Source organism: Scophthalmus maximus, chromosome 4 (assembly GCF_022379125.1).
Source record: "Scophthalmus maximus strain ysfricsl-2021 chromosome 4, ASM2237912v1, whole genome shotgun sequence".
NCBI classification, from domain to species: Eukaryota; Metazoa; Chordata; class Actinopteri; order Pleuronectiformes; family Scophthalmidae; genus Scophthalmus; species Scophthalmus maximus.
This window is the reverse complement of record NC_061518.1, coordinates 10,158,646-10,171,126: the sequence shown is the minus strand read 5'-3', so window position 1 is coordinate 10,171,126 and position 12,481 is coordinate 10,158,646. Positions and strand designations below refer to the sequence as shown.

The 12,481-nt window shown below is 40.1% G+C and overlaps 1 protein-coding gene across 1 annotated transcript; it reads left to right on the top strand.

Moving 5' to 3' along the window:
• Window positions 1-448: 448 nt before the first annotated feature.
• On the top strand, window positions 449-6,542 carry dhodh (dihydroorotate dehydrogenase). Its single transcript, XM_035629070.1, has 9 exons — window positions 449-556; window positions 1,683-1,895; window positions 2,002-2,201; window positions 3,003-3,085; window positions 3,516-3,703; window positions 4,615-4,728; window positions 5,179-5,332; window positions 5,476-5,635; window positions 5,791-6,542. Exons 1-9 carry the CDS (start codon window positions 539-541, stop codon window positions 5,882-5,884), a joined length of 1,224 nt encoding a protein of 407 aa, XP_035484963.1. The 5' UTR covers window positions 449-538; the 3' UTR covers window positions 5,885-6,542.
• Window positions 6,543-12,481: the final 5,939 nt, after the last annotated feature.

The following is a 12,481-nucleotide window of genomic DNA, read 5'->3' as shown; positions in this document are numbered from 1 at the left end:
GAACTAAAGGACATGCTGCTGGAAATTTGGGCTGCAACAGCAACTGAGCAAGGTCCCTTCCATCTGTCACATGTAAATTGCAGAGCTTTCTCCAGAAAAAACACTGCATACGTTCTCAATAGATTAGGAAAATCACTGCAGACACTCAAACAAGATGCAAAGTGAAGGAGTCACTTGGTGTCATCAAAGGTCATAAGAGATGAATTTCTCCTCTGCCACTGACCAAGGACAGGTTCCACCTTTTTACTTACTGATAATAACTTATAATAATTTCCAAAAATGTTTATTATAATTATAAGTGTGTGTATTATAATGACAATTTCTTAAATTCAAATCAAATCCTCGTAAGGATTTTCAGTTTACCTCCTTAGAGACAATCTTCCAAGTAGTTGAATTCTGCATCTTCTCCACCGTCCGCGCTCACGAGGGAAATATCGCGAGAGGATGAGGCGGAAGTGGTCCTCGCGTGTGTTGGGTTTGTGTAACATGTTAGGACATTCACGTAGTGCCGTTCTAATGCAATGACCCTCTTGCCTCCATGGCGGGACATCTGAAGGTAATCATAAAGACACCAATGTAAACGCTCTTCGGGATTATATAAGACTTGATGTGACAGTTGCGTTCGCTAGCTCCGCTCAAAGAGGGGCATTAGTTAAAACTCAGTCTCTGAGGTGGTCGGCGTGTCTCTTCAGGACACCACCGACACTTGAGCTTCACTAGCAGGCAGCGGTGGTGTCCGTGAAAGTAGCAAAGACAAATGTAGTATGGGTTCATGTCTTTTCGGGAGAATTTAGGAGAAAGAAACTCGTGTTTATCGTTCCCGTATGATCTCGGAACTCGGAATTACGACCTCCGAGTCGGAAAATTACAAATGGAACCCCCCTGGCAGTCGGAATTCCGACTACCGGGGTCCGAGTTCCGAGGTGTAATGGAACGCAGCATTTTGTGTATAAGTGGTGATTATGTGTTCCTTCCATGGTTCCCCCGTGTTAATCTTTTTAAAGTCCAGTGTCCCTTTGTGATAATGCACGTCTCTCTGTGGTTTGTTTTCTCTTTGTGGTCGTTTTTCCCACAGCAGACATTTTGAGTTGGGAAGGCAGGAAAAGGCAAAGGTGTAATTGTAATAATAATGACAATTATAATACATACACTTATAATTCAGTTCTATTTCTATCAGCCTTTATGGTGTTTACACATGCATCATGTGATGTTTGATGGCCATGCTAGTTTGTTTTCTCTGCACACTACCACAGGGCAGTACTACACAGTACAGGCCCCAGGTCAGAGTCAGAGTTGTCCCAAGGTGTTGAATCCGGATCAACTGGATATGGTTGTAGATAATGATGAAGGTGTTTCATCTCTAGTGCTCGTTTGAAAAGTCTGGAGCACTAATGAGCAGCGACGGCGCCCCAAAGAGGTTAAATACCTGGATTTCACCACAACTAGGTTATAACTGAAGAAGTCTTTGGGATGAGAGGTGATATATCTTCAAGAATCTAGAAAGCAAGTCCAGTTGCTCCTGATTCAACGCCTTTGGAAAACCCTGGAGCTCATCGTTATTCTGGAAATTGGGTCACTGCAAACAAATGTGTTCAAGAAACTATTAAGAGTCTATTCACAGTGATAAATGTTCCCTTAACCACGCAGTTTCATGAATACATTTTTCGTGGTCTTTTAAACAGAAGCAGTTAAAAGATGCGTTCAAGATCATCAGCTCAGGGAGCCTTCTGTTCGCCTCCTACCTGACTGCGGTTGGAGATGAGCGTTTCTATGCCAACCAACTGATGCCCCTGCTGCAGAGGACGGTGGGGGCTGAGACGGCGCACATGTTGGCAGTGAAGATTATAGGTCTGGGTCTGGTTCCTCTGAATCGCTTCCAGGACCCTGCATCATTGGTAAGCGTGTCACCTCACTGTCTGCCCAGTGGACACTTTGCCATTTGCATCAGAATGATCCCAGACTCTGTAAGACTTTGTTCTGTTTGTCGTTATGTCTCGACAGGAAGTGAACGTGCTGGGATTAAAATTCAAAAACCCTATCGGAATTGCGGCGGGCTTTGACAAGCATGGGGAGGCCGTAGACGGCTTGTACAAAATGGGTTTTGGCTTTGTTGAAGTGGGGACCATCACTCCCAAACCTCAGGAGGGAAACCCCAAACCACGTGTGTTTCGACTCACTACGGATCATGCCGTTATTAACAGGTAAGATTTGAAAAAGCAGCACTATTGTCAATACTCTAAGTGACTATTGGAGTATCTGTCGGAACCACAATGTGAAAATGCTCAAAAGCCAGCTGATGAATAAATAAATGTTTTATTTTTTGGGGGGGGATATGTGTACGTGTATATGGCATAATGACATCTTAAAGGAACTGGGTTCAAGTCTTTGTAGTGATACATAGTTCAGATGAAAATCTAGCGTGTATAGGCAGCTATAGTTCTATGTTTTGCAATTTCGTATATATTGACTGTTGTTTTTCGCTGAAAACCTACTTTAATTGGTTTATTCAATTCATTTTACATGGAAAGGAGTCACATTAGTCTTAGCTCACATGAGGGAGAACAATTTTAGTTTAAAGATAATCTTCTTTTCCACAGCGTTCAGTCTGTTTAGAGAGATAATGCCTCCTACATGTTTGCGACTGTAGGGTTTACATTTCCACAGCTGAGATTAAGAGATCACATGTTTATCTCATTTTCGTTGCAGTTTTAGTTTGTTATACAAATGTAAATTAGATAAAGAAAGAAAGAAAATCTATCTTTTTCCAGCTCTTTTTTTTATTTTGTTTCTTTTCTGTCATTATACCTAGGGCAATTGTTAATTTGTCTTCATAAATGTTGCAATTATTCTGTGGAAAAATGTGTATTAAGGTTTAATTTGTTAATACTTGATTTTGAGCTCTTTTTAGGTATGTTGTTTAAGAAGTGTATATGATTAGTTTTATTAATAGGATGGCATTTTAACAAGTCCTACTGTATATGTGTGTGTGTACGTGTGTCCAGATATGGATTCAACAGCTGTGGTTTGGCAGATGCACAGCAGAGGTTGAAGGCCCGGGAAGAAACGCAGCAAGAGCAAAGAAAAGGTCGGCAGTCACTTTGTCTATTCTGTGGAGTCTAGTTTAAATGTGAAATTAATCACTGACCTAGTGATTCCCTAGAGTGTTTTAAAAACTCAACCTGATTTTTCCTTTTCAAAAATGTGAATATTTGTTACAAGAAGTAGTGTAATGTAAATCTGGCACGTTCTGGCTTCTGTGAACTCATTATTGACCTTTTTTCTGTGATGAAGAAGCCAAGTACTAAATTGTTTTTAAATGCTCTTTTCTCTTGTGTTTTTTAATTTTCTTGACCCATCTTTGACTCATTCTGTTGGGTCTGATCCATACCTGCTCACAGCCCATTGAGCACATGGGCAGCCTCTGCCCCAACTGAGTCATACAGTATGTCTGATTATGCAGCTTGTGTTTGTATTTGTCTGAACTTTCTGTTCTGTGTCTACGTCTGTGTTTATAGCTGGCCTTCCCCTGGGCATCAACCTGGGGAAGAACAAGCTGTCCAAGGATGCAGGGGCAGATTATTTGGAGGGGGTGAGAACGCTGGGCCCGCTGGCAGACTACCTGGTGGTCAACGTCAGCAGTCCCAATACGCCTGGTCTCCGGGATCTGCAAGGGAAGGCTGAGCTCCACCGGCTCCTGAATACTGTACGAGTGTCTGAATGTTAGTTTAATTATAATAATTGGGATTGGACCCAAACAGTGTTGAAAGTGTTAACATAACAAAAATGTATCATCCGGTCTTATTGCTCATCCTGTCCCTGTTTTGTTTTGTTTTGTTTTGTTTTGTTTTTAAATGCAAAAAAATATTTGAAATTTACATTGAAATAACAAAAACAAAAGCCATTGACATGACCAGAATATCTTTATTCAAAAAAAGTGAAGAAAACTCAAAAGTAGGAAAGGGCCTGGCTAATAAACATCAATAAGTCACACGAAAAACTCCATCAAAACCCTCAAATGGAGAAATTATTAAGATGAATCGAATGACCTGCTGATTCTTTCTCTCTCTCTCGATTGTTTTGTCCAAGAAATTCAGGAAATGGTGAAAAAAGCCTTTTTATAATTTCCTACAACTCATATATTCAAATTGATCATGTTCCTAGACCAACACCCCAAAACCCCAAATATTGTTGTTAATTTTGCTTGAAATCAGCATTTTTTTCTCGAATAATGTCTCAATTTATCAAATAGATGCCGTTCTCTTTTCTTTTGATTAACTGGTTAACCATTGCAGATTTGCTGTTCCACCCTGTAGTACTGACTACAATACTAGTTAGTACCTTTCTTCGGTAACTCTGTCCTCCAAAACTGTGACAATGAAATGAAGAGATTAATTTTGGATCCAGTTCCAAATTGGTAAAATACCTGAAATCTTGAAGCCCAATGGCCATGAACCCCTTTTCAAATCTTTCTTCCATGATCTCTCTTGTCTCATATGCCTCTTTTTTACACAGGCATGTGCAAAGGAAAATCATCTGGTTCAGTCTATAGTTGTAGCTCTCTCTGTGCCCTTCCCTGATGTACAGTACTCACACACTCGCAAACAATCTGCTCAGGTGTTGAAGGAGCGCGACGCCCTGCAGGGAGAACACAAACCTCCGGTCCTGGTGAAGATTGCTCCTGACCTCACTGCGCAGGACAAACAAGACATTGCTGATGTTGTTGTTGAGGTTGGACTTTATTGTTTAATTAATCAGATTTTTCCAGTCTGTTCTTAATTTCATTTAATTATCACCTAACATTCATATATTGCATTTTCTCAGTATTTCATTCATTTAATTTCACTGTGCTACTAGCTTAATAATTGGATATAAATTAATTACTCGGAGAACCATTTCAAAGACTTTGCTCTGGTCCTCCACCCTGTCCTGGTAACGTCATCGTGGTTTCAGTAGGTTAATTTTAGAGCAGTGTTTTTGTGCTCATCGGAGCGAGGACGGAACTAACCTTAATGGAAGAGACATTTAAGGATGGAAAAGCAAATATTTAACAGCACTTTCTCTGTCACTTTGTAACAGTGCACCTCACATTACAGGTCTGTAATAGGCAAATGACCTTTACTCATAGTCTCTTACGTAAATCATGTGTGACTTACCACTTTGTATGGTCCGTCTTTGCAGCTGGGAGTGGACGGTCTAATGGTGTCTAACACCACAGTGTCCAGACCAGAGACACTTCAGGACCCACAGAAGACTGAGGTTGGTGGGCTCAGTGGCCAGCCTCTCAAAGACCTCTCTACTAGCACTGTAAGAGAGATGTACAGCCTCACCAAAGGTACTTGTTGAATTGTCTAAATGTTCCATCCAAGCAAAAATGGCTAATCTTGTCAAATGGGAGACTTTGCTGTTTTTTCTTGTCTTAACTCCTCAGTAAACTAAATATTTTGGAAAGTAAATTGTATCTTAATGTTATTTTAGGTAAAATACTGATTGTGGGAATTGGCGGCGTGGCCAGTGGGCAGGATGCTATGGATAAGATTCGTGCTGGTGCTTCATTGGTTCAGCTCTACACTGCCTTGACCTATCAGGGTCCACCTGTCGTGAAGAAGATCAAACGAGAATTGGAGCAACTTCTTAAGTGAGTATGACTGTGAACGGAAAATACAATAATGTACCACACGTCATATGTGAACGACAAACTCTGGAAAATGTCCGGACCCGTTTTTTTTTTGGACCTTTTAAACACACATGCTGCACTATACTTCTAATCCGATGCATTATCATTTTTCACAGAGATGGAGGTTTCAGCAGTGTATCTGAGGCAGTCGGAGCAGATCACAGAGGAGCAGATCAGTTGACTCGTAAGATGAAAGATGACATAAGTTAACAGACACTCTGGGATTGGCTGCAACTGCAGCTGCCGACTCCTCCAACATGATCATCAACTATGTCCTGAACTGAGATGAATGCTGAGTTTTTGTGACAGTCTGTCCATGCATCTTGACGTACAGGGTGGATGGTATCGGAGGTGAGAAGAACAAACATGCAAACAAAAATGCACCAAATCTCAGTGTTGCCTTTACTTAAAAATGAGTAAGTTAATAATGGTAAATATTTGTAAAGATTGTGCATCTGCAGTATTGAGAAGCTAAGGTCGGTTTGTAACTTTATTTCAGGCTTTCATCCTTCTGTTACAGTGTAACAACAGTTGGTATAGTAGGAAGTTCGTACTGAGAACAAAGTACTTGATTTTTCAGATACTTGGTCTCATTTTACTAATGAATACAGGTGATTTTCTTGTGTGCAAAGAAAATAAGCATCATAATAATGTTAAATGGATAAAATAACAATATAATAACATTTTTGATGTCCTCAGTTTCAGAAATTGTCTAACTCTGAAGTTGAAATATACACTGAAATGTACTCTTTGCTTGGAACCTAACTTTATGAAGACATTAAACACGCGTGCGTGCCTGCGCAATCAAACAGGAAACTGGAAAATATGCTTTAAGGGACAACAAAAATAAAAACAAGGTTACACCGTGTGTACTGTGATCTGAAGAGTTAAATATTACATACAAAAATTTTCCACAGTCCTTGTGAAGAGAAACATCTGCATGAATAGATTATGGAATATACTGATCATTCATCTGATCATCTGTATCATCTGATTATCTGTAGCAAATACAGTGGCTTTCTGTCAATCTGACAGATATTCAGACTTCAAAGACCTCAGATGACTCTGCTGTGTTTCAATACAAAAGAAAATAGAAAAAGTCCACTTCTCATCAGCAGGACTCCCACCCCCTGTTCTTATTAGTTGTAGGCTTTTTTGGGTGGCCTTTTGGGGGCAGGCGGCTGCTGCTTTTGTTGTTACTCTTGGGGTTTTTCCTCACCCATTGACACACTGCGATGCCTTTCGAGCCTGTCGTAGCACCTCCTGCTGATCCTAGAATAGACGCGTCGGTCATTGAACACAGCGAGGGGATGCAGCAGTACTGTGAGGATCAGCTGTGAGCTGCCAAGCGCCTCCTCCTCCCTGTCCCAAGGCCAAGTCCAAACAGGCTTGTATCCCATATGTGGTGTCACAAGGGGGACGACTTCCAGACGAGAAAAACTTAAAAACTGTAGGCTACTTAGACGTTCGTTTTTCCTCATGTAACTTTGATCATAGCCAGGAGGCAGCTCGTATCTGCCCCCCTATTATTATATTTTCCTGGAACATGGAATGGCAAAGCTAATTGAGGAACTACTGAAGAATTTTAGGAGTGAGGCCAAGGAAACTTGAGGTCTGAAAAAGCCAATGTCTTCCTGATCATTTGTCTGAAAACTAATCAACCCCTTACTCTTTATTAGGTAAAGTGAAAACTGTTATTTGTCAAACTCAAGGGTATTTGAAAATTCCCAAAGAGAGGAAGAAATAACATTTTACAATTTACAAATATGTACTTGCCTAGATTTATTGGTGCAGTCATTCTTTTATTTCGTGTTTTTCAGTCACTTATTTAGACACTTGACAGATTTTTCAAATTTCAATTGTTGCTACAAATGTATTGAAATGGAAACGTAAGAGCCTCAGAGTTACATCAACCAAACATCATTGTTTACCATCTACATTTAGTTTTTACGTTAGTACACTTAAACCTCTAGATATGAATAAAACATTTGTAAGGAAGTAACCCCTGAAAAAATGGCACAGGCAAAGGCATTTCCTGAAGCATTAGTGGAGTTTGGTGAAAGCCGAGCTTGGCTCATCACCCACCTAAAACCATTTCACCGTGAAGCATGTTATTGGCATCATCAACCTATGGGGGAGGCTCATAAGAATCAGCACTATAGTGAATTAAGACAAGTATAGGGTGATGCCGGGGAGGAAACCTGCTTTAGACTGCCAAAGACTTCAGATTGATACAACTTTCCAGGACTGTGACGGCAAATGCATCGAAGCTGTCAACGCTGGAATAAGTTCAGAGCAACAGCGTGAAAGCCCTGTAGGGGTCGATGCCAAAGCTCTGACTTAAATCACGTTGAAAACCAGCGAAATAGCTTGAAAGTAGCTTTTCACAGGCAATTGCAAGCCAATCTGAGTGAGCCAAACCAAATCTGCGAGGAAAGGCAGAGAAAACCCTGAAGTCTTACTGTGCTCAAAGAATAAAAATGAGGCTGCAGAGAGAATTTCCTCAAAATAATGACAACACGGTTGGTAGGACGAGCTGGCAAGTTTAGTCTCTAAAAAAGACCTTTAAATTGACAATAAATATAGAATAATATATATAACTTATATAGCAAATTAAATTAATTTGAATTAAACAGAATAAATGTTTGAGGCATATTTTCACTACTTAACCTCAACTACTAATCTGAAACATCTACTGTAAGTGGCAGCAAAAGGGAGTTTATATTTGAACTAATAGTGACACGTATGGGCACCTCGTATGGGCACCTGCCACCCGCATTCATCAACATCTTTATTCTTTTGCAGCCCGCTCCTCCAAGTGTGTGAACATTATCACTATGACATATATCGAGAAATGTAGCTGAGAGGCACACCGTCGCAAAAGCTGATGTCATAGCACTTGAACCTTAGTGTGAAAACACATTTTAAAATGTTAATGTTGTATAACTGAGACACACCATCATTGAGATGTCACAGGCGTGGTCTGATCGAATCATGTCAAATTCAGAAAAACAGGTGAAATATATCAATGCAGTTTGGTGGATGTCAAGCAGACGTGATTATGTAAGAGTGCTGCAGGTGCTGTCTGGAGTGTTTGTTTACCATGAGGAGGAGGAGGAGGAGGAGGAGGAGGAGGAGGAGGAGGAGGAGGAATGACAGCTGTGAGCCCATCAGGTCGGGTCGGGGCGGGTCAGGTCATCCGAGTAGGCAAAAATGTTCTTTCTGAATCCTGATGGTGATGTAATCTTATTCTGAAGTTTGTATAAAGTTATTTGCAGCCCAACATTATCATTGCAAGATAAAATTGGTGGAATAGATGCATAAATACATATATATTTTTTAATATAAAGAAGTTTGATTATTGATGAGTAACATTGTTCTGTTATATGACATGCATTATTTTTAGCATGAATACACAGTTCCATCTCTTAAATGTATGTATGCGATGTTTTCTAAACTATTAACAATTTGACGACAAGATGACCAGCGTGAATTGGGACTACAATGGAGCCATGCGGCAGGTAGGAGAGACAACTTTCCTTTCATTTGATATTAAAATATTATTTTCTATATCTTGAAGGATAAGCTTGCGTCAGTATCAACGTCTTGAGGAAGCACAATCAACAGCAAAACTGTTCCCTTCTTGAAAATTTTGACCATTGTATACTAGTGCCAAAGAAGATAAAACCCCCAAATAAAATTAGTCCAAATTTGTGTCATTCAGTGCAAAACACTACATCTGAGCATGTGTATACGAGAAATTGAAACATACAATACAATGGTGTGAGTGTGAAGACTTTCTAGACCTGAAGCTGCTTCAGAAGTGAATGTCTGAAGTGCAGTGTGACTGACGTACACAGCCCAGTGTCCTCCTGCAGACGGCTGTTTTGAAGCCTCTGGCTACAGGAAGCCACAGGTGTGATGGAGGCAGACGGAGCCATAAAGGAAACGCCACGCTGCCCAAACCGATTACTGCTGATGGGTAAGTGTGTGTATACGTCCAGACAAACCACACAAAGTAGCAGGGAATCAATATTTCAATCTGAATCCTTTTTTTTCTCATTACAAGTATGTTTTATGTCATTTGGATTTGTTTCAAAGTACAAAAATGAAAAAAAAACAACTAACAACTATATTAAAGTAATATTTTATTTAACGTTTATAAACTACTTATGAATGCTAAACAGAGGGAAATTAAGTATTGTCAAGAATTAGTGTATTTGTATAATTCAGTAAAAGGACAAGGAATACAAGAAAGAGAACGAAGGAGCCAAGAACTCAATGAAAGTGATGTTACGCATTTCCTGATAACACTATTTGTGACCCTAAAAGATAAAATAGAGATAAAGATTTCACTTGCTTTGATGTTTAGCGTTTCCTTCAGTTGTTTGAGGTTTTACATAACTCCCACTTCTGATATGGTAAACCAACACCCACTCACTCTCAGCCATGCAGTAAAGCCATATGGGACTTCAGCTGTCAGTAGCCCAAAACAGCGTGAAAGACGGATGAAAAGGCAACAGAGTTCACGGTTGTACTACAGACATTTTACATTGAATACATACAGTATATCTATGTATAGTAAAAAAAAGCTTAATGAACTCTATGTTAAAGATACAAAATAATTCATACAATTTGAGTGATTGTGGCAAAGGGTTGATTTTATTACAAATGCCTCATATCTTGTCTTCAATATTAAGTATTCAGTGGCTGTTAAAGTTCAAAGACTTATGTCTCTTATTTGCTTCCATAGACACTGCTTATCTTTGTTGACACTGAACGTGATTTAAAGATATACAGAGAAAACTAAATAGGCAGCTGCTTAGTAATTTTATCGTAGCCTTGGAAATGATTGACATTTTTAAGATCACATTGCGCCTCTAGTTGGGAGACCGATGACTTCAAGGGTTATAGCTCCTGTGTTATAATACCACCCTCTTCAAACACAGTGAAACCCCTGTGATGAATAATGGAGAGCCACCTCTCTGCCCGAGGACAGGCTGCAGAGACCGGACTACTCAAGTTAAGTGCAATAGTGAGTTTATCGAGAAAACTTTCGATGAACTATGCAGGTGTGTGTGTGTGTATTTATAGTGGACAGATGTCAGCAGAGACTCCAAATGCATCTGGAGACCAACGGTCTGTGCTTGGCTAACGCTCGGTCTGCTGGGCAGCCGGCCTCGTGGGGGCCACGCTGTGATTACAGGTGAATAATCTGGCTGACATATCTGAGAGGTGTGAGACTGAGCGACATGGACAGATGACGACAGAGCTGGCGCATAGGAGCCTCCGCTCGTTTCTATAAGGTTAGTGAGAGATTTCTTACTGATGAGCAGTCAACGATAAACTTGAAATCATTGCCAGTCTCACACTTAATCGAATTTCCATTCACGGCACTTCAGGAATAAAAACTTCTTCTGAGACATGATATGTTCATTTGTGAACTTTTATACATTTTCTGAAGATTTTTTTCTTTTGAAAAGGCCCCACCATCTCACCACCTGTGTTTAAGCCAAGCTAAGTGGATATAATGCAGGTATGTGAGTGGTATCAACTTCTTTCTACCAGAAAGGCAATAAGCATATTTCCCATAATGTCGAACTGATGCTTTAAATGTTTAATTTGGGGAATAACCAACTCAGTCATCATGCACCATCCATGTTTAATAAATCTAATCATTTTCTCTTAAAAAATATAGCTTTGTTCCCAGTGAAAAATGAAAACAGAAGATGTTTTTCTTTCAATCTGACCAAGTATCTATCTATTGCCACCATCATTCTTTGATAAAGTATATATAACATAATTTCCATACTTATATCCTCTCATGCTGAAAGTGCACTTGGATTTGTCTGCATAAATCTCAAACCCACTCTTTTATACTCTTGGCAAATGCATATTAATTTAAAAATGAACAAACATCAATTGACTAGTACAAACCCACAGATGTTAAGTAAAGTTCAAAAGCAAAGTTAGCCTGCCTTTCTTCCACTCCTCACATTTGATCAACATTGTCAGAGAAAGAACTTTGCTTTCTAGCTATAGAGCAGGGATGAGAGGAAGATGAAGATGTGCCCACTTGTTCAGTATCATTTTACAGATCATTTTGACTCTTGCAAACCTGGAATGGACGGTGCTTGTTGTTGCCCCTGTGGAGGAAACACAGCATTGCCTGCAAACACCCCCTCCCCATCCCCCCGCAGCCATCTCTGCCTTTGCCCTTTCCCTTTTGTCTCGCCAAAAACAGACACCAGCCACAGGTGGTCTGTGTGCTTTATCGGTTCTGACACACATCTCTTGCCTTAAGAGCTTCGAGAGACAATTAAAAATTCATTAGGACAATGAAACGAGAGAGGATGAAAAAGAAATAGGACAGACAACAATACATAACCTTGCTGACGCTCCGGAGTGCTCTGACCTATCTTCTGCAATGTCTCTTGCCGCAGGCATCGTTGTGCATGTGTGGTTGTGTGGTTGTGTAGTGTTGGGGTGTAGACATATACAGTCTAATATAGGAGACAATCCTGCCCTGCTGTTACCCCCCCCCCCCCAAAAAAAAGAAAGCACACAGCAGAGGAACATTTATGAATGACACACTTTGTTCTGTGTTTAACTATTGTATGTTCTTCTTCATTTATTTTTCTGCTCAAAATCTCCTCAAGACTGCGGTGGGGCAGTGTGACTCTGGCACACTATCCCCAGACATTTGACCACATTTAAATGATTCTGACTAACAAATAACCACCGTCTCTGTTTTTTTGTTTACTTGCAAATGAGTCTTTAGTGTGTGTCTATGGCTCATGTATAAGG

Bases quoted from the DNA above. Each gene is read 5' to 3' on its own strand.
- dhodh (XM_035629070.1), top strand. The intron at 1,896-2,001 runs GTAAGCGTGTCA...ATGTCTCGACAG, and splicing joins TCCAGGACCCTGCATCATTG to GAAGTGAACGTGCTGGGATT. The intron at 4,729-5,178 runs GTTGGACTTTAT...CCGTCTTTGCAG, and splicing joins TTGCTGATGTTGTTGTTGAG to CTGGGAGTGGACGGTCTAAT.